Source organism: Echiichthys vipera (assembly GCF_963691815.1).
Source record: "Echiichthys vipera genome assembly, chromosome: 22".
NCBI classification, from domain to species: Eukaryota; Metazoa; Chordata; class Actinopteri; order Perciformes; family Trachinidae; genus Echiichthys; species Echiichthys vipera.
This window is the reverse complement of record NC_139847.1, coordinates 20,884,815-20,912,569: the sequence shown is the minus strand read 5'-3', so window position 1 is coordinate 20,912,569 and position 27,755 is coordinate 20,884,815. Positions and strand designations below refer to the sequence as shown.

General features: G+C 41.2%; 1 protein-coding gene across 2 annotated transcripts in view; it reads left to right on the top strand.

Moving 5' to 3' along the window:
- Positions 1 to 3,318: 3,318 nt before the first annotated feature.
- The window catches only part of lrch4 (leucine-rich repeats and calponin homology (CH) domain containing 4), a 67,948-nt gene continuing 43,511 nt past the window's right edge, over positions 3,319 to 27,755 (top strand). For both annotated transcript variants that reach the window (XM_083936720.1, XM_083936719.1), the window contains exon 1: positions 3,319 to 3,676. In XM_083936720.1, the coding sequence (XP_083792846.1) occupies positions 3,505 to 3,676 (172 nt within the window). In that variant the 5' untranslated portion in view covers positions 3,319 to 3,504. The remainder of the gene's footprint in view (positions 3,677 to 27,755) is intronic.

Sequence of the window (27,755 nt, the reverse complement as noted above, 5' to 3'; positions counted from 1 at the left end):
AACTTTTTCATGGCAGCTGCTTCTTAATTGGTGGATCATCCTGCTGGATCTCCACACCAGTTAGTTGGACCAGTCCCAGCCTGGTCAGATGCGTACATGAACTGATGAAGCCTCTTGGATGAGAGGTGAAACGTCTTCATAGACAAATAATCAAGTCCAGTTGCTTTGGACTGAAATTGCTTTGAGGATAACAATAACCTGGACAAAGGAGAACATTCACAGGCGTCTAGAGTTTCTCTCTCACACGACAGGAGATTCTGTGTGCGAGATGCATTCTCCCTTACTGTAAATACTCTGCGCCGGGGTCGAGCAGCAGATGGGAGGACATGACGACGATTGCACCATGACGATTAGGCCAGTTCCGAAATTTGATAAGCTAAAATAAATATGGGCGATGCCATGTTGTAAGTTTGCAGCCAGACACTGCGTATAGGGATGGGGGGGTGGAGCCCACCTGACCAATCGCGAGTTGATCACAGCTGTCTATTATGATTTCACCCTGTTTTTGTAGGATTTAATTACTCCTTAAAACCACTTATCAGAAGAACAAAAATTAATACTTGAACAAGCATCAGCTTGATAAAAACGACCTAAATTTACCAAAAAATATGTGTTTATGGTGTTCTTTAACTTTGAGTATTTTGACCATGTCCCTTCTGCTAACATGGAGGGGGCAAGACTTATGACCTATACGGCAGGTTAGACGTTTGTTTTCTTCCTGTCAGCATAGAAACGTCATCGCTCCACTCGCCATGAAAACACCAGAGACTCAGCGGCTGTATTCACACATGGGCTCACTCAGAGATTATACAGTCTTTGTACAGGCAGCTGGCCATGTTTCTTTGATGCCCAATCTGACTGAATCTGACATTTATGTTCTTAATGTGTGAAAGGGGCTATAGGCAACTACATTCTAAATCAAGGCTGCAACTCTTCCACAGGAGAAATCTTAAAACATCTTAGCCACAATGACAAAACAGTCCCACTGTTCCTTCAGTGGAAAGGATGCTGATGTTGTTTTCAGCAAACCTGGAGACAGAAGCCTGCTCCTGTCATACAACACATTCAGTTTCTGAAAAGTGCTGGCCTTCTTACCTCCAGGCCATGGTCACACACACCGACCACTGTGCTCCTCTGCCTCCGTGTGTGACCATGGCCCGGAGGTAAGAATGCCAGCACTTTTCAGAAACTGAATGTATTGTACTGATATGAGGAGCCTATAGTCGCTCATATTGATCAAGACTCTCTTTTCTGGCCCCACAGTGGTGGAATGAACTTCCTGCTGAAGTCATGGCAGCAGAGTCAGTGCCCATGCATCTTACTGCAAATTTTTTTTTCTTCAGTATTTGTCAAAGCATTATGGACAAAATACATGCGCTGACTGATTAGTTTATAATAGCTGTATGTTCATTTATAACTAATATGCGAACAATATGAGAAGGAGCAGAGTAAGCAATATCACAACATCCCCATGGGTGGGGGAGGAATTAAGGAACATAGTGGGCCGAATGAGTTAACCAGTGACTGTTAATGGATTAACGCAAGTGCACGTAGTGAAAGTTACCCCCCCCACACACACACACACACACAATACACACACACACACACACACTAGTCCTGGTCGCAGCTGGACAACTAGTCACCACTTTGACAGATGGTCCAATGGGACGCTGGAGAAGGAGGGAGGGAGGACACAAGAGCTGAATGGAAGGATGGAGAGGAGGGGACAATGCTAATGGATGCAGAAGTGTGTGTGCGTGTGTATGTGTGTGTGTGTGTGTGTGTGTGTGTGTGTGTGTGTGTGTGTGTGTGTGTGTGTGTGTAGGAGGGGATCATCCGTGCCTGAAAGAATGGAAGAAAAAGAATAAGGGCTATAAACCTCACAGGAGGCAGGGGGAGACCATACAGTCCTGCTGACGCTGCATTTGCCCTTATATGGATGTTTAGACACGTGCATGTTCAGACACACACACACACACACACACACACACACACACACACACACACACACACACACACACACACACACACACACACACACACACACACACACACACACTAGTGTAGTACTTCATTTTGTAGTTTGTATTACTACAAAGAATAATAAATATCAACAACAACTGAACAATTCTGATCAACACGACATGAGCTTTCCTTTCCAATCAATGGGACATTGATTTGATTACCTAGGTGATACCTCATTATGAAGCAGCTTTATGATTGGTTAATGTTTTAAGGATGTCACAAACCGTGTCTGTATACTCTTATCCTGAGCGGTGCGTATTAGGAGCAATATAACATTGTTTCTGCTCAAATTTAACACATTTAATATGCACATTCAATATTCAGGCTGAGACCCCGCCCCCACGGGTGCCACTCAAAAGTACTCGCGTTGTGACCACGCCCATTCCTTCTCGCTTCCTCGCGCTGGCTGCACCCTTCCGAAAGGCAGGTGAACGAAAAACTCTTTTGGTCGACTTCCGTTTGTAACTATCAAAATAAAATTCGAAATAATAAACTGTTCTGAGGAGATAGTGAAGAAAAAAAATTTAATTTCAACAATTGAATTATATTCTAAATATGTATATTTTTGAGTTTTTTCCCCCCTCTGAAAAATTAACTAACTAACTAAAATGTCTCTCTTATATAGTCCTTTCTAGGAAACTTCTTACTGTGATGATGATTAGGAAATGATGGACCCATGAAGGTCTAGTAAAGTGCATTTTATTTGGTCTTATTGTACCAAAAGTCTGGTGGTAAAATATTGAATCATGATACAAAAACACTAGTTAAAAATCAATAGGCCTACATATAAAAATATTGAAATATGTTAAAAAATGTGAAAGATTTAATTTGTAGAATGTAAACATTGGCTTATGCTTTAGGAAGATGCCCCTGTTTTTTGAAACTATAGGGTTTCTTATCTTAAGTTTAGGAGTTTTTGCACACTACTGAAAAATAACAGACAAGACAAATAAAACCCAGCAAAATGAAAATCTGTCTGCAAACAGTCCCCTATTCCTCACCATTAAGCCACATCTTTGCACGCCTCAGATCTGCTCTATGCAGCACTGGCATGAAACATGAAATCATTTACTGTTATCCTGTTATAAACTATTTTTCCATTTGCTCTGGCTAATAGTTGGCCATATGCAGAGCTATATGTGGTGGACTAGTGTGTTTACAGTGTGTTTTTGCGCTTTTATTCTGAAGGAAAGACCGTGTTTCCGTATTATTGTTGTGACGTCTCCGAGCTTGACGCGGTTTCCTGTAAGATTGACAGCTTGCGCCGCTCTCGTTTACGAGTGGAAACCAGAGCTCCCGTTGTGTGAGGGACGCAATCACAACTCACGTCGCCGACTGATTTTGTCGGATTTAATTTTGTACTTTTAAAGAAGTTCACGGGAAGCGGACTCAGTTTGGAGTTTCTGTCAAGCTCCGGGGGTATGAAAGTGGAGCGGCGGCTTGAAACAAAGTAAAAGAGGAGGCAGACGCGTACGTTTGATGGCTGCTGGGGATGGAGCCCAGCTGCCTGCCACCGTAGCGGCCAGTCGGAGCGTGGAGAAGGCGCTCGAGGAGGCTGCCGCGAGCGGGGCTCTCAACTTGTCCAACCGTAAACTGAAGGAGTTCCCCCGGAGCGCCAGGAACTACGACCTGTCCGACATTACACATGCAGGTCGGTTTGCTTTTCACTGTTCTTTCTCAACTTCCAAAGCAGTAGGAGCGAGCTAGCTGTTATGACGAGAGGAGCCTTTTGTGTTCTCGCCACCTGCTTCTTTCTGGTAACGGAGGAGGCACATCCTTCCTCTCCGCCGACACGTTTCACAAAACTCTCTAAAGTCACTCCGCAGTTGGCTTCGGCCCTGAGGACTGTCACAGCTATATATACCCCGTAAATGATGAGTTAGAGCCGCTTTAGAATGGTCAGGGACCCAGTCTTAAGGCACATGGATACCCCACCAAACTGTTCAAATGAATACGATTTTTAAACAACGAAGCTGGCCCATAGCGGGATCCTTCCTTCGACAAACTGCAGTGAGCTCAGTGTTGCTGTTAGCGTCTATTTGCCCCACAATTGTGTCTTTTTAGAAAAAAGAAAAAGTTTTTGCAACTCAAACTCCTCCGAAAATCTGATGTGAGATATTTTGAGTTCATATTTTGCACTAACGTTGTTAATAAAATGAGAAAATGCTCTATATTTGTGATTCTTTAGATATTAAATTCTCACAGGATTATACAAAACTAGGCTTAGACCTGCGGTTATATCTTATAGACTATTTACTTATTGCATTACTAGAGAACATGATACATCGCGTGTATGAAATGTCATATATGGGGATAGAAGATTGTGGCCCTATCATCCAGCCCTAGAGATACGTGTAAGCATATATTATAAATCCCATACATACTGTAACATTACAGGTGAATAGGCTAACATTTGAATCACTTTGAAATATATACATATATATACAAATCACCATGAAACTTACATTGAACTCACACTTGTTTTATTTTTTATATTAAGTTTTCTGAAATATTATGTTTAAATATGCAATTCTACTTTTTGTGAATTCAAGAGAAATCTACAGACACAAAGTGACAAAGTGAGTAAAACAAACACTTGAACGTGTATTTTGCTTGTTTTCTTCCCACTAGTCTGAAAGAAGACATGTTAAGGAAGAATATAAATTGCCTGTAGTGTCACCTATTAAAATTTGTATTGGTAAGTTTTTAGTATTTTCTGTGTTTAGTGATGAGCCCATCGTGTACCAATGTGGCTACCATTTAATCAGCCTCTCACTCACTCTGAATGTGTCACTCCCTTCATCTCATTGAACTAAATTGCCCAGGACATTGTAGGCTCTAGATGACAACAGAGAGTAAAACTTAACAGTGAAATAGGTGCGGATGACACTGTGGATTAAAGGGAACTACCTTGGCCTCGCCCTGTTGAAAAAAGGATTACCCCATCCAGGTTGCTGAAATCAATCTGGCTACGCAGGGATTTAAAGCAGCACCCCCATCCTTAGCTACTGCTTTCTGTGCTTTGGTAATTATGACCATCTGCTCATAACAACTCAGGTCTGGGCCCTGTGGGAAGAGGAGGCCTTGAACACACATAAACACACGCACGGGCACCTGCCACTGAAGCAACCCAACCCTAATGACTATGTAAGCGATGAATCCATCCCATACCAACTGGAATGCCACTTGATTAGGATGTGTTTATCCAAGCACAGGTTCTTGGATAAACTAATAATCCAGCTCAGCAAGTCAGTAAAAGATACAACTGTGTAGGTTTCAAGGGGCATGCACTGATTATACATGTACAGTTTACTCATCATGTGTATGACTCAGCATGTGTAAATAATTGGAAGAGCTTTGTCTGACAAAATGACCCTGAGGATGTCATAGTGATGTCATAATGATGTCATAGTCATTAGGGTTCTCAATTTGGTCAATCCCCAGCTCCCCCGGTCCGCATGTCAAAGTGTCCTTGGGCAAGACACCTAACCCTGAATTGCTCCCTGTGCTGCGCATGGGTGTGTGAATGTGGTGTGAATGGTTAGATTAGATGGTATGTAGATGTCCACTGCCATCAGTGGGAATGTCTGTGTGAATGGGTGAATGTGACAAGTAGTGTGAAAGTGCCTTGAGTAGTCAGAAGACTAGAAAGGCGCTATATAAGTCTAAGTCCAAGTCAATAGATATTATGTTATGCAATGTCTGTTACGAATTTTGCGTTATGATCAGTCTCTCTCTTAAGTGTTTCCTCTGTATTCACGCACACCACTGTGACTCCATGAGTGATGTCTGTAATAACAGCTGGACCAGTTACAAACCGGCTTGGTAGTGAACAATACGCTAACACGCTGACGGATGCAGTGTTTTTATGTTTTTAGCTGAGCCAGATTCAATAATATTCCATTAAAACTGAGCGGTGAAACTTTTATTGCGCTTGTTTTTCTCCTTGAAGTTTGCTGATTGTGACGTACGTTAATATAACCCTGGTGTCAAGTGTGTTTTTTTATGTAGTCAACACTGCACCCACTGCCGGACTCCATTAGCCTGCTGGTAAATGACTAAAAGGTAATGCTTCTTCCTCACACTCTTGTCACAGTGTAGGAAGGCACATCACTATTTCAGGATGAGTGACAATTTGGTTAGCCCCATTTTCTGTTACCAGTGTAGCATTACAGCATGGAAGCTTGCTTACAAGTCAGTCGGTGAGTTATCTAGCTTTTCATTGTGCTTTCAGCCAACACTAAGTAGTAATAGTACTGTGGGCTGGGGTTGCAAACTGTGGTCTAATAAAAAGTAAATTCACTTACTCACCAAAGTTATAGGTTGACGACAAATCTGATATACATATCTCAGCATGCTCTTTTTTAAAATAGTGCATATACAGTACATAGTGGCCACTTGTGGGTACTGCAGCCAGTATGTAGTGACACAATGTATCTCTCTCTTCAGCTTTTCTTTGGATGATGACTTTGTATATTGTTGTTTTTCTTAAAGCAATATCATCAGTAGGGGATTAGCAATATCCCCCACCATAGTGGCTGGTAAAACCTGAACATTCACAAGCCATTTGACCAGTGCACAAAGGCTGCATTTTATTCAGGTGTGTTATTATGGCCCTGGTGTTGTGCATACTGGCTCACTGGCACACTTTTGACATTTTGACCAGATCATAGCAGGAATCACAGGTGTAATTAATTGCATTAAGGATGGCTGCAATACCATCCATTAAGTCGGCCAGTTCCAGAGCCCTGCTGTGTTCAGTGTTTGATCAGTGTCATGGCTTACTGGGCACTTTATTCAGTTCAGTTCAGTTTTATTTATAGTGTCAAATCACAATAGAAGCTATCTCAGGTCACTTAGAGTAGGTCTATTATTTACAGAGACCCAGCAATTCCCCCATGAGCGACAGCAGCAAGAAAACATTTTAACATGCAGGAAGTTCAGAATGAATGAAATAGAGCCATCAGTAAGACCAACAGTGTAAAATAGATAGATCTCTATGTGAGCAGGGAAGCTCATTCATTCTTGACCTTTTGTAAAGTATGTGCACCAAAGTAATCTCCACAAGGTGGGGGGTTTAGAAAGTAGAAAGTATTCAGTTTTTGTCACAGAGGACTAAGAAAACCAGCAAATAACTGAGAAGCTTGAACTTTAGGCATTTATTATATAATGTATATATATTAATGGACTATCAAAATAAAGATATCAATCAAGTCAGGTGAGAATATGTGCTGTAAGAAATCTCTACAACAAGAATGAGTTGGCAGAAGCTTTTCACTGGACATGGCATATTCTGAAGAAGATTCTGATCTGCCCATGTTTATTAAAGAGACAGGAAAAGTCATACATTCAAGAAATCTCATCAATAAATGTGCAGATTAGATGTGTTCATGATTTCAGTCAGCCCTGGCTTCACAGTTGCTGATATCACTGGCATTCACACTCATCATGACTCATTTATTATTCATTCAGCTCTAATTCTAGGCTTGTTACCTTTTGGAGGCCCAATTGTAGACATTTAGTCTTGAATACATGTTTTTGCAGAACCTAGCCTATCTTTGTGGTAATGTGTAGTGTGTGAGAAGGAGGTGCTCTTAGTTTCACTGACATACCTGCTAGTTATGCCAGACAGACATTAGATCGTGTGTGTGTGTGTGTGTGTGTGTGTGTGTGTGTGTGTGTGTGTGTGTGTGTGTGTGTGTGTGTGTGTGTGTGTGTGTGTGTGTGTGTGTGTGTGTGTGTGTGTGTGTGTGTGTGTGTGTGTGTGTGTGTGTGTGTGTGTGTGTGTGTGTGTGTGTGTGTGTGTGTGTGTGTGTGTGTGTGTGTGTGTGTGTGTGTGTGTGTGTGTGTGTGTGTGTGTGGTTTTTACATACTTTAAGCTGTGTCTGGAGTGGGACTTTAATGACAGTGATGAAATATGTGGAAAACTGTATTCAGTTTGATATTTAATAATGAATAGTTGCCCCTTAGTGTGGTTGGGATTTGTTGTGAATTGGCTTCCACACACAGCTTGGCAGTGAATGTCGCTAGTCATGGAGAGGGCAAGAACATTATACCCAGCTCATAAACTCAAGCTTTTGCTTGAAATAACAAGCAACATAACACTGCTGAAATTGGGCCATTTGAATTAACGATAGTTTTTTCTTGAAACAATGGATGTGCTTTCTGTGGTAGATGACATGTTCTAACAACAGCAGCCCGACTTCAGTGAAGGTTTCATGAAGAGCTTCACATAGGTTAAAGGATCATTTATTGTCGTCGTGCAACACAGGATTACATAACAGAATGCAGTTGTTGTCTTCTTTTGCTGCTCAAAAAAAGAAAAGAGAAACAAAGGTTGATGAGCAGGCCCGAGGTGACAGAGACACTTACAAGCGTCTCACCAAGATGACTGGCGGAACTGTGTCAACAGGCAGACACTTTTTTAGCTAAATTCTATCAAACCTTCTGTTTAACCTATAAATATAAATGATGGTGTAATGTTTAGAGTTAATTTAATGGAGTTAAACTAAAGTCTACCGTCTTATCTTTGTAACCAAATATCATTTTAACGGTCTAATTTATCTTTTTCTTAACAAGAGTGGTCAAAAGGACGCTAACACTGGTGAATTAGCCGTGCGCTCCTCTCGGCCCTAGTCAGACACAGTCCTCCACTTCTCCTCGCAGTTAACACCGGGAGCTGCTGGTCGTCCACATTAGATTAGATGCTGTCACAACATCCGGGATCATACTTCATTCCTTCACATAAAAGTCCATGCTTCAACAGCTCCAAAATATACTGTTATGTCTTCTTCATTTCCATTTTTAATGAAAACCACCACCTCAGGCTGAGCGTCACCAGCTTTCTCTCATCAACGTCACTTTCATATACTAATTTGACATGTAAATGCCCATGTACAAATATGAAACTTCACTTGTAGATTCTGTGTAAATTATACTGTATCTGCATGCACTTCGATCACCCAGTAAAAGCAACATGAAAAGACCGTAACTGCGGCAGACCAGATCCGTCCGGATAGGGCTAATCCCAACAAACATGATCTGATTGGTGATACATTCCCTTTAAACATAACGTAGCACCACCAAACATCATCACTGATGCAGACATAGTCTGCCTCCCCTCAGAGTCCTGCGCTCTGTAAGCGTTGAACATGCCAATCCAGGTTTCACCAAGAAGTGGGCACAGCACTCTTCAATCTCCTGTTGCTTTGCCAGCCCAAGTCCCATTTCATCTATTCCACTCTCCTGTGACTGGACATCTGCCAAGAGCAGGCTAGGTAGTGAATCAGCCATAGTTCCAAGCTCTAAGTGGCTAACTCTAGCCTAGCTCTTATCTCAGTTCTCTTCCTGTGGCAGTGTGACCGCCTCGGCGTTGCTTGGTCTGGCTGGAGCATACATAGTCTCTATAAACAGATTCTGCATATGAATTTAGAATTTGTAGGCAATGAGACAAGATCTGGGTAGTGGGAGTAGTCTGTTTATCAGTTATGTTTGGCGCAGGCTTTAGGTGCCTGCAGGTAAACAGTCGGTGTGGAAAGAAAAAGAGTCAGAACACATCCGATGTCATGCAGTCACAGAACCCATGGACTATTTTATGATGACAGTTTATCTGTTAATTATCTTTTTGTTATTATTTATCATTCATATGCAGATATGTTTTTAAAGCGACACCCTCTCTCAACTTCATCTCCATTCTCGCATCTTAAGTTTCTAATCGGACCACAAACAATGGCCGCTGCTCAGTAGAGGAAGTCTTGGCCCAGATACCTGCTGGCTACACTGGAAAGCCCGAAATATTAGTCATTGGTCCTCAGACAGATCCAATCCAATCCAACTTTATTTGTTAGGCACTTTAAAAACATCCAGTGTTGACCAAAGTGCTATACAGAAGAATAAATAAGACAGCTCACATGAGGCACAAAAAGTACATATAAAATACAACAATAAATTAAAAGACATAAAAGATAGGTAAAAAACATTTGGCAGCGGACACAGCAAATGCACAGTCATCAGAAGTCAGACTTCTGCTGAGAAAGGCTAACACATCTCAATATGTAATGTGTCCACATGTAAAGTTCGGGTTAGAGCTCCAGAGGTGTCTGCTACTCTACTTTAGGATGGAATAATAATCTAGATTTTGTGAAATGTACTCATGGCAGAGTAGCTTCAACAATCAATGTCAGCTGATTAGAAGTTGAACCAGCGTGTCAGACGAAAGTTCACTCCAGACGTCCACATTTTTCTGCTCAAACTGTCATTAAATTGGATAAACAAATAAGAAACCATTTTTTCTTCATGTATTATTATTATTATTATTATTATTTTTAATAGGCCCATGCTGGATCTTCTACCGTGAGTGAGTTGTAGCAGGGAGGATGTTACAGAAAGACATGAATTTGGTGGCTGAACTGGGATAAGACTAGGCTGGAGGCCAAGCAGTGTTTAGGATAACATAAGCCCCCCTTCTCCTTCACTGGAGCAGCTTCCCTCAGGAAGGTCAAAGGTTCACACACACACACACACACACACACACACACACACACACACACACACACACACACACACACACACACACACACACACACACACACACACACACACACACACACACACACACACACACACACACACACAAAGAAGGAGACTTGGCTTGCCTCCCCCAGAGTCTTTCCCGGTAGCTCAGAGCGGTTGACGGGAACAAAGCCTAGCTATTGTATGTTGTATGCACCTTGTGGACCCAAAGTAAAATACACAGCTGGGTTTTGGAGTGATGATATTTGTGATACTGGACTGAAGCTGTGGAATTAGTGATTTTTTATGCCAATTTAATTTAAATATAATCACTGTCATGACAAAAGTGACTATATAAACATGAAGTACTATATAAACATTTGTATCTTGTCCATTGTCCCAATTAACTGCAAAATCGCATTTGTAATATATGCAGTGAAATAGAAGGAAATTGCTAACGTACTATGATTTTTATTTGCTATGGTATTATTGCTGTGTTGTGCACTGACTTGGAGGTGTATTGGTGGTATAGTGTCTTCTTCCCAAAATGTGTACAATCAGGATACCATATTGAATGAAAGTGACTAAATGAATAACTGCAATACTCTTTCACTTTTTTCATTACATTTGTGCAATACTGTCACTTACATTGTTTCATTTCACATTCCTACATATGACCAATAAAACTGATAATTTATCTGCACATCATTTTCTCAATTAATCATGTAATGGTTTGGTCAATATCACATCAGAGAGCAGTTAAAGATATCCACTAGGGGTGGAACGGTTCACAAAATCCACTGTTCGGTTCATATCACGGTTTTGGGGTCACTGTTTTTTTTAATCAGATATTCTTAAGGACATGTCATGCAATCATGCAAAAACTGAAATAATGAGGCAGCTTGCTTAGGGATTACTGTAACAAGCTTAAATGAAAGTGAAGTGAGATTTTGAAACAGTAGGAGAGAGATTGCTACATTTACGCGTTTATATATTTAGTTGGCAAAAAGGTAAACAATTGTTTGCCCTCTAGGTAAGAATGTAAACACTTTTACATTATCAAATCTTTAAAAAAAATTAAGAAAATAGGTTTTCTTTCACTAAAATACGCACAAAGAGCAATCACTGAACTGACTGAAATAGGCTACATCAGGGTTATTCAAATAATTTGGATTCGGGGTCGGTTGACGAAAATGATCCAAAATGAGGGGCTGGAAAAACTTGAGCATCACATTAATGGATATTGTAAAACAATGCAGAGTCATAGGAGTACATATATTGTCTCTATTTTATCAATGTAAATAGGAGTCATAGGCCTCACTCAATTATTGGACTGAAGTACAAGTTTGAGGCTCTTGTCCTTTACTTGAGTATTTTATTTCCATGCTACTTTATACTTTTACTCCACTACATTTATCTGATTACTTCAGTTACTAGTTACTTTACCAGGCTGACAAGTTCATATGAAACATTAGTTTATTCATCAAAAACTGGACTGACAAAAATGAACATAACATAAATGCAGAGTAGCATGATTTTTCTGAAAATGCCTCCGATATGGCTGCAGAGTAAACACGGGCTTCGAAGTGAAAGAAACAAAAACTTCTCTGACCATTCGCTGGTGAACTGACGGTTTTCTGTGTCAACCTTTCTTTTTTTCAGAGTAGAAAGAGACATTGATTGCTTAAATCTGTGGTTAAATCACCACAGATTTAACCAGACAGAGCGAAGCTTAGCGAGCTGCTGCCAAGAGGATTCAGAAACCCACGAAGAAGACCATAGTGGGAGCACGAGTAGCGTTGTGGCCGTGCGCCTACAGGGAGCGCATGGAGCAAGACTCTCGGCGCACCGGGATTTGACGCACTGAGACAGTAACGCTGAGATGGATACGAGAGAGGACAGCGGTCATGAAGGTTTACGCTACGTTGCACCTCATAAACCGAACGGTAAACAACCGTGACAAGCGTACTGAACGGGACAGATTTTTTTACTAAACCTTTCCACCCCTAATATCCACTATAATTTCCTTAGTGATCAAGACAACACATTTTCACATTTGAGTAGCTTGGACAACTAGTTTTAAGGAATTTCAATATACAGGTTGATTGTTGAAAAAGTTGTCCATTGATTTTCTGTCATTTGATTGATTGTTTTATTAACTAATCTTTACAGCTCTGTAGTGACCAAATACCTATATGCAGTGCTCATGTCATTAGTGGTAAAAGTAGAAGTGGCGAAGGTTCCATTGTTTCTGAGCATTCATGTATGAAGAAGCAAGTCTGATCTATCAGACCTTTCAGAATAGTCCCCGGTTTCACAGTTGAATGTTCAAGAGAACGCCATTTCTAAGTTGGAAACCGGTAATTATGGTAAATCTGATGTGTCACGAAAGAGGCAAGAGCCCTTTTTGGGACTGATTTGTAATAATTGCAAAGGTAGTCTGTGTTTTTATCAGCTGTTTATGGAGTCTAAAAGGGCTGTTTTCATTATTGATTAATATGCCGAGTCTTTTTTGTTTGATTTATATTTCCAACAGTCCAAAGAAAATAAAATGATGAGCCTGCGTGAAAATGATTCATGAGAGCTTTAAAGGATTTTGTCTGCTAATTCAGGAAGTTCATCTAGCTACTGCTGATGGTGACCTCATGCTTCAAACGGAGTGCTTGTCGAATAATCTCATAGCAACAGAAACACACTTTCCAACAGCAGAATTGGCGGAGGCTCCTACAATTTTTGTAACTCAGACAATCTGACAGCCATGCCCACGCCCACATTTTCAGCGACTGCTAGTGCTACGAAACATTTGCAGTACTGACACAGAATCTGCTCTGGACGGGGACAGCAGCTGCAGCAAAACATACTTTAATCACCTAAAAAAAAGACCCACCTAAAAAGAGCAATATCTAAAGGCAAAGGCTATTTTCACCCGGGTGTAAATATCAATGTATGCAATTTGTATCCAGGTGTCTGTAGCAAAGGCTATTTTCACCCTTTTTTAGCCTAAACCTAACCATGTAGCTTTGTTACCTAAACCTAACCAAACTGGGAAAATAATAAGTCAACAAAATTTTAAGCTATGTTCTAGGCTGGATTTGAACCATGGTTTTGTGTGAGAGTCCAGTGCTTAACCCGCTCACCAGCAGTTAGCTAACATAATACCACACTTTGTCGCTCCTTGAGGCGTTGGATGAGCGGTCAGGTGGAAACAGCCAGATTGTGCGGCAAAGGATATTTTCACCTAGGTGTAAATAGACACTATTTAAGTTCATGCTATGTTTAGAATATTTACACCGCTTTTCCTTGCTTTACTTGTTTACCTTTTTTAGGTGTGAACAATTAGGATCACCTCTTTTCTCTTCCTCTCAGTTAGACACCCGTTTCATCGATAACAGAGAGGTAAAATGACAAACTGTGGCGCTGTAGAAATACCAGGCTTGGACCGGCTTGGACCCGGAAATCATATTTTGAAAGGCTTAACAGCTGGATAACCTTCACCTTCTAGCCCTTGGCCCTCTAACCCTGCTACGTCACATAACAACAGCAACAATGCACATGCACCATCTCTTCTTCTTTGTTCGTGGTGTATTTCTGTGGCAGTTACAGCACCACATATAGGCCTGGCATGTGTACTACAGCGTTTTGAGTGGGTGTCATTGGTTTCGTGTGGACACAGATATTTGTTAAGACACAGTGTTTACAGAAAAACTTTTTAAGAGAAAGGGAGGAAAAAAGGATAGTTCTGGGATGTGTGGACGAACCCTTAGTTAATGATCCGTCAACAAGCAGCAGGGAGTCATTGGGTTAAAAAGCAGTAAAGGAATGATCCCTTAACATGTTCTGGAACAGGTTCATTTTGCAGGTGCACCACACCTTGTTTGCTGCTGGATGAAAACTGCCATTGATCGCATTGTGATCATGTTGTCCATGTCCAGACCTTCCTGCCACAGCAGATCCACACTGTGTCTCCTATCCATGCATTGAAATTGCTTTTCTAATTTGAATTTAGGCTTGCTAAGCAACTATAATATCAGATACTCAATATTAAAGAACATCCCCCTTGGTCATAAACCAAACATTGAGTTCTTACGTTATTAAAAAAGGATTCAGCTTGTGTTTGTGAAGTTTTTGTTTGTTGTTGTTGTTGCATGGTCATAAAGTTAATAAGTTTACCTCCAGTCTCATATGACCTCTGGGGATGTGAGAGACAAGAGCTGTTGTATAGAACAGGAGGTGAGCTGGACAGCCACAACACACACTCCATACCACAACTGAGAAGGCCAGCAGCTGACGTGCGTGCGTGCCGTGCATGTGTGTGTGTGTGATGTTGCTGTAAGATGGCTCAGACCTTTCATTTCAACCCCTTCTTCTTTTCTTTTCTCTGTTATTTAATGGATTTCATTTAGAAAGCTTCAGTATTTATCCATCAGTCTTCAAACCAATTCTGGGTCCGTTCTCCAAAACTTCTCATTGAAGTGAAATACTTCATTGTTCAAGTCACTTTGGCCCTTTTAGTTTGTGTTGTTTAGGTTGAGCGATTTAAAGACTTTGCTGGAAACTCCGTTATCAGCATTATACAGACTGTTTAAACACTACACTCAAACACTAAACCCAGTGTCTGTAGTCAAAAACACTAAATCCCTGTTTATTTCCTCCTGTTGCTTTTCAGGCACAAATTCCTAGAAAAACCCAAGCTGTTGCTGAGGACTGCTTCAGCCGAGTCAGCTCTGACAAACTCTGTAGCTTCCTCCTTTTTGTGCAGGACGTCAGCTGTGATTAGCTTGGATTCACAACAGTTACATTGGATTCAACTGTGAGCAAGTCTCATGGCAGAAAAAGTCCTGGCTCCAGCTCTCTACGTTATGGCTGAGAGTAGAGTTCATTTTGGTGCTAAACAAAACATGGTGCAGAATACAGCTGAGACAACTCCTAACCAAGGGACAGTGTTGTTATCCCAGAACATCAACACAGCACCTATTGAATGCTAGCAGAAAGCTAGTAGCTACAGGGTTTCCCCAGTCTACTGTGAGCCCGGTGTTAATACGAGATCTCACACGAGGAGAGTCAGGAAGAAATGAAACTGAACAAAGATTGTGGACATATTAGAATTATAAATAAAGCTAAGCAGCATCATATTAGCATTGTCAATGTGAGCATGATAGTATGCTAACATATCTTGCATTGCTGCTGATGGTTGCTTTTTCATTGCTTTTTGCTGTGCTTTCCCTGTTGTGTTTCTCTAACAGCAGCAGCTGTGCTCAGCCTCTCTGGTCATATTCACTAATATCTTACCGATGATTTTTAGGCCACGTCTCATATCTACTTTGGCGGAAATGATTGTATAAGTGCGCACTACATTAAAAACTATAATGTTTGTAAGATCGCATCCAGCTGGATTCGATCTCACCAGAGCAAAACACATAACCTTTACACTCTGCTGCTCTGCGCTTTGGCCAATTAAACCTTTACAGCCATCTCTGCCAGTCATGTATTAATGAACTACGTCAGCGTCCAGGTAACACTTTGTATTTGGTTGATCTGAAACAAACGGTTACCTTGATCTCATCATAGGGAAAAAAAACGAATGTATTTAGAGAGGGGGTACCCAAAAGCTACGGTTATATTGACCACTGCATTACAGCTCCCTAATGTGTAGAGTCGTAGGGAGCTGTGGTAATATAGCCGTAGCTTTTGGGAACCCCGCCTTGATCATTTCGTAATGTAGTGCACTTATACAATCATTTGCACTTCCTTCATTCCCCGGATGTGAACACTGAATTTTATACATTAAATTTTGCAGCTGAATTTGGCTTGTTGAATATTTTAACATTGAATTGTATACATTGTTTTTTGTTTTTTTTGCATCTAATTTTGGTATATTGAAATTTTTAACACTGAATTTTGTAACCTTGAATTTTTTAACGTTGAAATCTTTAACACTGAATTTATGAACATTGAAAAATAAAGAGTTAAATTCAAGTCCAAACATTCAGATACCCAATTTCAATAGTCATTCATATTCCGTTCTAGAAATTCAATGGCTGAATGACACAGATTTCCTTCCATACTCAAGACACTTTCATATAGAGTAGGTGTAGACGTGGAACAGACCCAGCTCTATGGTGGACGGACATCTGTCTCGACCCTTAACACTCTTAACTTGATGTTCTTGAAAACCTAAAAACAATTAGTGCAATGACGTACAGTTATATGGAGTGTTACAGTAAATAACCTGCCCCTTTTAAACAGACGGCCTCGTTTTAAGTGTTGCTGAAAAGCTCTGGTTAAGCTGCTAGAAACTACAAAACTACTCTGTAGCGTCAGTGAATGGGTTGGGCTAAGCAGGACCTGAGTGAGTGCGTGTGTGTGTGCAGTTGGAGCTCAACATATGGCTGTAGCCTTCTCTCAGTTGTTTACATCTGTTCTGTGTCATTAAATGAGACTGCGTGCATGCATGTTAGTGCAGCGGTTGTGTGTGTGTGTGTATGTGTTCACCCCCCTGTGTTTTATTTCCTCTGTGCTGCGGATGTGGGCTGCCTGTTCACTCAGTGTTCACTTCTGCTTTGCCTGTCTTCTGCTCCGAGTCCTGTCTGATTGCCACACTATGTCAGCCAACATGTTTCCATCAAATTCAGTCCAGTTATTCAAGGACTTTTGTTGTAAAAAGAAATTCAAATGCCACATAGATCATTTCCTCAAAAAAGATATCCATGGGGAAACTGGACGGAGTCTCTCATGAACTGATAAATACTGGTGTCAGTTAATGGCTCTTGTAGCACAGAGCAGCCTGCACATCTTCATGCATTGTTGCATTAACAGGGATCACAAGTCAGTTATTCATTCAAATGGAGGGTGTTTTTTCACACTTTAATTTGCAGTACTTTTAGTTTCATGTCTGAACATTTCTCTCTCTCTCTCTCTCTCTCTCTCTCTCCATGTCTCTCTGTCTGAAAGCTGCCGTCGTGTGTTTTCTCTCTCAGAGCAAAGCAGCTGGTGGGGAGGGGGAATCCCTCCTCAGTCCCATGGGAGGTAATCGGAGAAAAGGCAGAGACACAGAGAGGGAGGCTGTAGGACAACACTACCAGTCTGCCAACAAACATATACTGAGCCATACATAGCCTGGAGTCTGGATGTGTAGATGTGTGTGGAGGAGGGTGCACGGGCCACAACTCCTCCACGGTTGCCATAGCTATTGTTTCTTGCGAGTCATGAGGCGGATAACATGATGTCAGGCATCTGGATATCAGCAGCATTTAACTGGCTCAAGGTGTGAAGGTCTCCCTCCCTGCACAACCATAAATGATAGAGCCAAACAGCGAAAGCAGTTAGCTGAAATGAATTAATGCTGTCTGTGCGTTAACAAAGCAAGTGTTGCATTTGCATTATATCTGACCTTTAAGAGGGAGGTTACATTCCTCGATGGCTGTTCAGTGTTCTTTATTTAACTGCATATGGTTTTAAAGCAGTGTTTTACAACTGCTCTGGCCTTGGAATCTACTACTGTTCTTATTCATTAGGTCAACACATGGGCTAACTTAACACCCAATCAATTTTATTTCCATCCACAGGGACCTGGAGCCTGTTTTGGCTCACACTGAGCGACGGCTTGCAACGGTTATTTTCATTATTGACTAATACACAAACTTCTCAGCTAATTAATTAATAATTTGGTCTGTACAAAGAAAATTGGCTATCACAATTTCCCAGAGGCCACGTTTTCAGATGTAGTAGTATAACCTCTCTCTTTTTTGGTCCACCTGATTTACCTGGCATCAGCAGATATGCAAATTCAGTTAACCAAATGAGTAACTCGATAAAAAAAAACCTTTTTGTTTTGATCTTGTCTTCTTTTTTTTATCCTTCCTGTGTTTTTTTTAAACTTCATGTAAAAAATAAGTTTTTTGCACTTTTTGGAAAAACCTTTATTATACCTTCATGATGTAAAGCGACTTCAGTATGAAACGTGCTTTATAAATCAACTTTCTTTGCTCTCTGACAGTTCATAGTATGGACAGACAAGATGGTAGGGAGGCTAGGGGACAGCTGAGCCGCGCTAAAGGTCCCAGGCTGGGTATGAAACCAGGACGTCAGGGTTTCAAGAGTCTCTACTTTCTTTATTTCCTTTGTCTTTTGTAGCTACTGTCTACCGGCAGCCATTAGTTAATGGGCCTATGTCCCATTGCTCCTGGCTCTGTGTTTGTCCAGCAACACAATGTAACACTATAAGAGTTTGTGTAAATAATCTAATGGTGTGGAGTGGACTGCCTGGTGAATAATGAAAGTGGAGGCCCTGCATGTCTTATGTAACCCGGCAGATCCATTAACTCCCTCAGTGTTTGGTGTCCAGATGGCCCATTCACTGAAGAAGGTACACGATAGAAAAGGCATGGGGCCTACAGGGGTGGAAATGGCAAGGTTTGAGTATAGTTAGTATAGAGTTATCATAGGATTATTTGAACTACAATGTCATTGTGGAGAGAAGGATTTTGCTGTAACTCTTGAGGATACCAAATAAAGGAAGTCCCGTGACTCAGATGAACTGAAAGACTTGCATGGTGGATTTCAAGGTGTAGCATAATTGAGCAGTGATGTGTGGTGAACACACTTGTGGGAACTGTGTTGATCATGGATTAACCCACGCCAGTAGTCTGACAAAATGGGTAAAAAATGGGCATTTCTTTCAAAAACGCAGATATACTGTATTTGACCGCAATCTCCACCGTGCTTGATACAGAGAGCAGAGGAGAATTGTAAACGTGCGACCATATAGAGACAGAAAGCACATGCCGTCATGTAAATAAGAGGCTATTTAGTTTGTTCAAGGACAAGATATAGACCTGTTCTATAGGAAAGTATCCTTTATAGATATCCTTTATCCTCCTTTAATGACTTCTGTTGTGATGTGGTGCTGTTGGGCCCCTGAAACTACTTAGTGAGATGTGATTGTGGCCCCTACAGGGCTCCTGTCAGAGGGCCCTGGTCAGAGGTCAGTTGATTTAGGTCTTTTACTCCCAGAGTAATAGTAAATACAAGCAGGACAGAGGATAAGCTTGTCAGTGCACATACAGTTTCTGAAATAAAACACATATAAAGAAATGCATAAATATATGATTTTTTTCTTATACTCAGCATTATATAAGCATGTAAGGATTGTAACTTTAATGCTCATGCTCATGCTCGTGCTCGGACACGTGTGCTCGCTCGTGCCTGTACATGTGCATCCGTGCTTTGCTAAAGCCAACCTCTCTTAATCTGGCCGCGGCCGGCAAGCAGGCCGTGCCTAGGCGCGGTACAGTTGTACTCACACTGGTCAAATAACTAGACTTTAGCTGTGAAGCGTGCTTGAGCATGGTACGGATGGACAGTGTGAGTGCGCCCTAAGTCCTTCTTTTTGGGCCCCATGGCATCACATGACTTACGTGGAGGTTGTAATTCTACTTTTTGGACACTATATCAAATTAACGTGTCTGGATGGTATCCCTAGATTTGCAAAAAGTCACCAAAAGTCACGTGAGACTCTCTTTCCGACCACCCATACTCACCTTATCAGTGTCTAACTGTAATCATTTCGCAAGACCATCTATACATGCATATGAGCAGGGAAGGGGCTATGCTGGAATGGCAGAACTACTTACTGTATTTTCTGTTGTGTAACTAGTTTTCACACTACTGGAGTGTGCATGTCGTTGCCATGGCGATTTGAACATTTTACATTTTTACACTCCTACCATCTGCTTAATCTGTAAAAAACGTGACACTTTTGAATCTGTATCCCTAAGAGCTAGAGAAGTTTCAGCTGCAGACCTTTGACTTCAGTGCATTTGAAAATAAAAACGCTAGAATTCCTGGAAAAGTGCTTTATTGTGGTTGCAGTTATATTTAGACCTATTCCATTCTATTTTTAGTTATCCCTGTGATTTTCATTTTCTGTCCATGCAAGACTTGTTTTCTGTGTCAGGTGTCGTCAGGATGTCTGAGTGTGTTCGTAGTGCATTTCCCCTTTTGCATGAACACACTGAGCTTTGCACAAGGGAGCTAAAGCGAACCCTGCAGCCTGTAGTAGAGGAAGAAGAGAGATGAGGAAGTAGATGGAAGGGGAGAGGAGTCTGTGTAGGAGACAGCCTTAGGGGAGGGCCAGTGAATAAGGTCGGACTTGAGTTGCCAAGTACAATACATGAGAAAGGAGAGTCACTCCCATCATATGCTGTATACTGGGAATGAAGCTATCCTTAGGTGTCTAATATAACAATCTTCACTTGCTGTGAGAATTAAAAACGTCACTCCTTGGTCTCTCTTTAACCTGTTTTTCACCAGACTGCCCCCCCCCCTTTCTTATTTACAGTATGGGGAAAACAAGAGGCCTTGCAAGGGGTTGACTATAATTATAACTAACTTAATGGCTGGACTTGGCCTAGAGAATAAAAGAACACCTCTGAATTCATGAAAAGGAGCATGTTTCCCATTAAAACCACAGTCTGCAGGTCTTGGACATGGTTAGCTTAGCTGAGCACCACAGGAGGGCAGAGGAATCTGCAACCGTAGCTCCGCCAAAACTGAAAGAATTGCCTTCTGACAAGCCCTCAACAGTCTTATTTACATGTTGTGTCTTGTTATCTAGCTGAGTCACCTGGGTTTGAGTCACTGCACCCAGCAGTTGTCTAGGAATGACCAAGAAGAAGAAAAAAAAAAGCTAACCTCTGTCGAGCTATTGTAAAGTGATTTTTACTTTTTAGCAGAGCTAGGCTAACAGTTGTCCCTGTCTTTGTACTACACTATTCTGAGTCTTGTCTTTCGGGTGAACCAGGTTCTTTAAGGTGAACCTCGGCACTTGCCCTTGGGGGAACACTCGCTGCCATCTTAAGGGTCGTTCAAATAGTGTGAAAAACTGAAGGTAACTTGGTGAGATCAACCCTCAGAGGGCTGAGTGATCAAGGGAACAACGATTGTCACGCACAATTCCTTGCAGTTATGCATTTGGTGGAAGAGAATCCATCCATGGGTAGGTGGCAGTAATGGTCGTGTCCGCGATTGCTCACCACTAAAGAAGAACATAAATAAATAAAGCATCTTTTTATCATCATTAACAAACTTCACTGTCTGATATGCTTTTCAGTTTCAGTTTTCTATGAATAATATCTTATTATAAGTCTGTGTTCCTACATGTGTGGGCTGTTCACCTGTTTAGCAGATAGTTTCTAAAGAAAATCGGATTGAGAGCTTCATATTTGACTGAAAAATGACTAGTTGCAGTAAATATTTAGTCTACTTAGTTTATATATCTATACTTGACTTGTTTGGTTTCTTCTCAACATTATCTATAAATCCATGGGATAAATGTTATTTTGCAATATATCATAGTAGATCACAAACTTTTGCAGAAGTTTTGCAGCTCCAGTGTTGAAGGCTCTGGCTGGATGTTCAGACAGTCCTGCTGCACAGGGGATGCTTCTGGTGGTTGAATTAGCAGAGTGTACTTTTTTTGTCATAAAACTGCTAAAAAGGCAGGAAGTGAACCTTGCTTTTTCCAATATTTTTTTATTACTGATGCAGAATATGTTCCCATCATTAAGAATGAACCTCTGGATTCAGTATTTAAAGATGGACAGCTTGACAGCTCCCCAAAAGTGAAGCCAAAACATGTGGATCGCTGGTGCCTGGCTGCAATAAAGGTCACGAAACGTGGATGGAACATGGGCCAAACTAAAAAGACATCAACTACACCGTCAATATATTTTTCATAAAGATGGATTCTGTCATTTAAGGTCTTTTTTTTATCATGCTTTGTGTTCTTTTTCTGATGAGTTTGATTTAAATTAGTTATTTAAGTCAATAAAACCAGGGTGAATCATCATGTTTAACAGCTGTGGTCGACTATTTGGCTTTACTTTTGTCAGCATTAGTGGGAGAAAGTGGAGACTGTGTCAGTCAATGATTCAAATGAAGTTAATATTGACTGATGATCTGAGTGAAATGTACACAAAATATTTTCTTTTGACCGGATTGGGAAATTCTGCCACTAAGAATGTAAAAATGACAAATTGATAATAACAGAGTGAACATCCAGATGTCTTGCCATGACCGAATGTTAACTCACCTGTTACACCTCCATTACTTACTCTACTACAGAACATGTAGTCACCCACACACACATGCACTGAAGAAGTACTGCTTCTCAGATCACTGTTACTAACACTGTAACAGGAATCAACACCACCACATCCTGTCTTACAGCAGACACAGAGTTGTGTTGTCATTGGCAACATTGTGAAATACACCCAAACAAAATCAGACTGAATGGCGGGCTCAAATCCTTCTCTGGCATTTTAAACAAGCCAGGGTAAGGTGTGGCTGCTGAATAAAAGATACTGATTTGAAACAACAAACAAGTGGGCACATACCTGTGAACGTGATCGCTCATAGAAACAAGCTCACAGAGAATGGTCGTGAACTTTACAGTTCCTCTCAATTTTAGTTTTGGGTATCTTTCAGATCATTATTTTGGTTTTATTTTCTGGTTCACTCTCATCGCTCTCATCCGCCTGGTTTCCAGCAGCAGGCAGCTGTTTTCAGTAAAAGATAAAGCCACTGTTCACCAACTTCAGTACTAGGTTGGATTAGGCTAGGCTCTTTATTGTCCCCAAGGGGAGAATCGTTTTCACACAATTTCTTTTTCATGGCAGCATACATTTTAAAAGGCACAACACAGCGACATCATAGACAGATAACACACCCTCTCTCCACAAATAAAAAACTAAACAGCAGACAGACAACCAGCTGGTGAATGTAGTGCTGTGTTTATCACCTCAGGAGACAGAGGTTGGATCGGCCTCAGTCATCAAGTGGACACACCACCCATCTAACATTAGCTAACATTAGCCGCCATAAGATGCTTGACCAAACCAAATAAGACTAAAGATGTAAAGCAGGGGTGTTCAGCCCATGTTTTAGGTTTCTCCCTGCTCTAACACACCTGAGTCTAACGATTTTCCAATGTGTGGCTAGCTTCAGCTACTTGATAACAAGCACATCCTGTCCACACCATCGGTGTGATAAAAAGTATCTCCGTCCACATGAAACCGCAAAATCCGCCTCAAACAATGTCGTGTACATGCCAAAGCAGGAGGTGGTGATAGCACTCCTAATAGGAAGGCCATTTTAGCCAATCACAAGGCTGGAGAAATTCATACCGGGAAAAACCACAATGGTGAACCGAGGCTGGGCAGATTCCTGCAGATGACTGCTAAAATCGGAAACCGGCTGAAACCCTGGACTCCGGTTACAAAAGACTCCAATTTCAGGTGCCCACAACTGAGGTTACATGTGGATGAAATGCCAAACCGTGCAGAGAAACACACGGTTTCAAAATTACCGGCGCCTAAAACATGCAGGACAGTAGCTATCCAAGAGCAGGGTTGGCACCCCTGATGTAAAGTGTGTTGAATTGAGCAACCACACCTTCAATTGCCTATAAATTCGACCTTTCCACCCATTTCCACCAAAATATAAAAGGTTGCTTTGGTGACTTGTGGCCGGTGGCAAACATTGTACTGGTGAAAAATACTTTAGAGGAGTAAAACCAAAATGTGAAAATGTTGCAACAGTATATACTGCTCTCCCTGTGACTTAGTCATTCCTGGGTCTGCAGAAGCAGGTCTTTCCCAGCAGTCCCTTCAACCTTGATTTAAACCAGTGAAAAGCTCCCCTTTTAGTTGAGTCACTGCTTTCAGGGGCTTTGTTGTCCTGGCATCCTCAGTGTTCTTTGTCCATTCTCTCCTGCTGGTATTATCTACTTGTTACTCATTCACCCCGTCCCTCCCTCTGTACCTTTTTAAGAAAAAAAAAAGAAAAACCTCACCACCCTTCTCCAGAACGTGATATGAGTAGAGTCTCATTTTGTGAACACACAAACACACCCCTTACACACAGGGAGGCCCAGGTCCCACTTTTCTTTCAGTGTCACGCTGAGGGCTGACTTGAGTGTGAGTGTGTGTTTGTTGGCTGACTGACATGAAATACATTTTCAATCTTGCTGCTTCTGAAATCTGCATTGTTGTTTGATTGTTCATCAACACCACACAGCTCGTGAGATGAGATGGAGGAACTCAGATAAACACACACTATTGAGAACGCTTTCAAATGTATACCAGGTAAATCATAGAGGAATAGTGAGTAATAGTGAGTTTTAGAATCTACAAAGTGAACACGTTCTACCTGTTTTAGTTCTTTATCTTTCTTCTTACGTCTCCTCCTTGCATACCAGGCAGGGTTGAGTGCAACATTTATCATGAATATTGCATGAATTTATCAGCATGGATGTAGTTTCCTAGTTACCTTTGTCTTTCCCCAGGTCTGTTCAGATCTTGTTCAGCTTAATCCATCCATTGTTTTTACTTTTTCTTTCTCTTGTTACTTTTGTCTTTCATAGAAAAATTCACATTCTTAATACCTTCATCATGCTCCTTAGAGCTCAGTCACGCGCAGTCCCAACCCTAAAGCAGGTAAGGCGTAGCAGAAACCTGATCCTCTTAGTTTTGTAGGTACTTCTTGGCAAAGTGTGACAAAACACAGGAGACAGATAAAATAACAGGAACATCAAAGTAGTGCAGTTCACTGTAACAGCCGTGCAGTAAATATTACCTTTTTTAGGCTAGCCATTTCCACTATTTTTTAGATTGTGTTAACAACTAAAAACTATGGGTAGTTCCAAGCATCCATCATCTGCAACCACTTGTCAGAAGACAGACAACCATTCACACTCACATTCACACTCATAAATGAACCTAACACCTGCATGTCTTTGACTGTGTGAGGAAGCCAGAGAACCCGGAGAGAACATGCTAACTCCACACAGAAGGGCCCCAGCCCAAATTCCAACCTGGAACCCTCCCACTCTGCTGCCCACTGTGGGTAGCTTAAGAGGGAAATTAGCAAGTATTGCACTATCTGCATTCATATTCAATTACATTTTTTCCTATTTTATTGACAGTGCCAATTCATAACAAAAGTTATCTCAGGACACTTTACATATAGAGTAGGTATAGACCACACTCTATGACTTATTTATGATTTACAGAGACCCAACAATTAACCCATGAGTAGCAATGGAGTTGTGCACACAGTGGCAACGAAAATCTTCCCTATAACAGGCAGGAACGTCGGACAGACCCAGCTCTGTGGAGGACGGACATCTATCTTGACCGATTGGGGAGGAAGAAAAGGAGAGAGAAAGAGACAAAAGACAGACAGATGGACAGAGAGAGACAAAGACAGACACAAAGACAGACAGATGTACACTTCCAGAGATGGAGATGTTATGGCAGTTAATAAAGTAGAATAGTAGAAACAAGCACAGCTAAGTTGATAGAATATGACAATGATAATAATTATGTTGGCAAATATGATCACTGATGAGTTGTGGTAATAACAGTTGTAATACAATGAAATATATTTGGTGTTTTTATGGCTACAAATTTTATAATTTATCAGAATAATGATAGTTTATATGAGTAATAGTAATAATAGCAGCAGGAAATGTCATGCAGGACCACGGCAGCAGGCACCACCACGATCAGCAGAGACCTGAGAGACGACAAAGCACAAACAACTCCGGGGAAGAAGTTAAATTAGTAACATGCATTGATGAGACATGAATGATACAGACAGAGAGGAGAGAAGGTCAAAGTATCAGGAAAAGTATTATCCCCCGGCAGACTAGGCCTATAGCAGCATCATTAATCAGAACAGAATCAGCTTAGGCCCCCGTACATGCAGGCTCGAAGAGAAATCGAATGCTACAAAGATGCAAAAATGATACAAATTATACCCAAGTACAAAAAGGCTGAGTAGTCAGAAGTACAGAGAGTCATTGTCTGGTTTCAGAATGTTCCAGACCTGCGCATTGCAAGAAGTTACAAGTTTCAACTCGTGGCACCGCAGATCTTTGCTTGGTTGATGGAAGAAGGACTGACACTAACAGGTGGCTTCAGATAGACTACATGTTTGTTTCAGGATGGAGCAGATTTGTGAGCACAGTTTAACTATTAGCGTGTCTCAACTAGCACCAAAATGTGACTTTATTTTCCACATAATGCTGGAGAGCTGCTGATGCACCGAACCATACCCAATCACAAACAACACCTGGTTTTCACCATAGCAACTTGATCAGTTATATGTGTGTGTTGGTCTTTAGAGACACGTAACAGTCAGGTGGCATGACACGAGCTGAGGAAGACTGGCTCCTTCTGGTACTGACAGTGTACAGGAGCAGTCTTGTGACTTGAAAAGGTAATCCGATTTGCAAACAGATTACTGTGTTAATTGACAGTACACGGCAGTTTGTGCAGCCGTGTCAGTTCTATTGACTTATATAGAAAACTTTTAATAGCTCCTTTTAGAATGGAAAGTAAGATCTCTGTGTTATCTTTGGAAACAATTCCCAAGTGAAACACGCTTAACTATTAGTCTGCAGGATGTCAGACTAAAAGAATACAATATAGAGAATCCACAATCCTCTGACCACTTGGTAAACTGTATTGTACATGTATGGTCAGTTGCAAAACTGACTTTGGAACAGCAGAGTAAAGACTTGGCTAATTGTGTCAGTGTGTTGAACAGTCGTTGATTGTATTTCTTTTATTTTTACAATTTATCTGCCAACCTGTTTTCATGTACTCATGGGGTGTTAAGAGACTTTACTAAAGTCCTGCTTACCAGTGTGTAGTCCTAGAGGTCAGTGGGTCAACAGTGACGTAAGTGTCTGGAGTGGATCCTCCCCATCACATCCTGACCTGTAATTAGACACAGTGCTGTGCTCTGTGATGCCAATCCTCCTCATTGTGCTAATCCTTTGAAAATCCTGCCAAATTGTTTTAGGCTGTATGACCTGGTTTATAGTTACAGGTAATACGCCTCTGCTTTGCTTCAAAGTCTGAAAAGGTTGCAAACCTAATTTAACGTTAAAATGCTGCTTAAGGCTTCATACAAGGCAGTTGCATCTGCAGTTATATCAGTTACATAATAACAGATGTGTTTTGAAGATATATACTCCAACAACAACAACAACAACGTCCATTCACTTGCTTGTCTGGAGCTTTAAGCAATCACATGGTATTCATTGGTGAATGGAGTTTGCTCAGCTTTCATGGAGATGGATCTGTTGATATGCAAGCTCACTTGCCATTATTTTTTCTTCATGACAGCTAGGGGAGGGCATTTTAAATTTT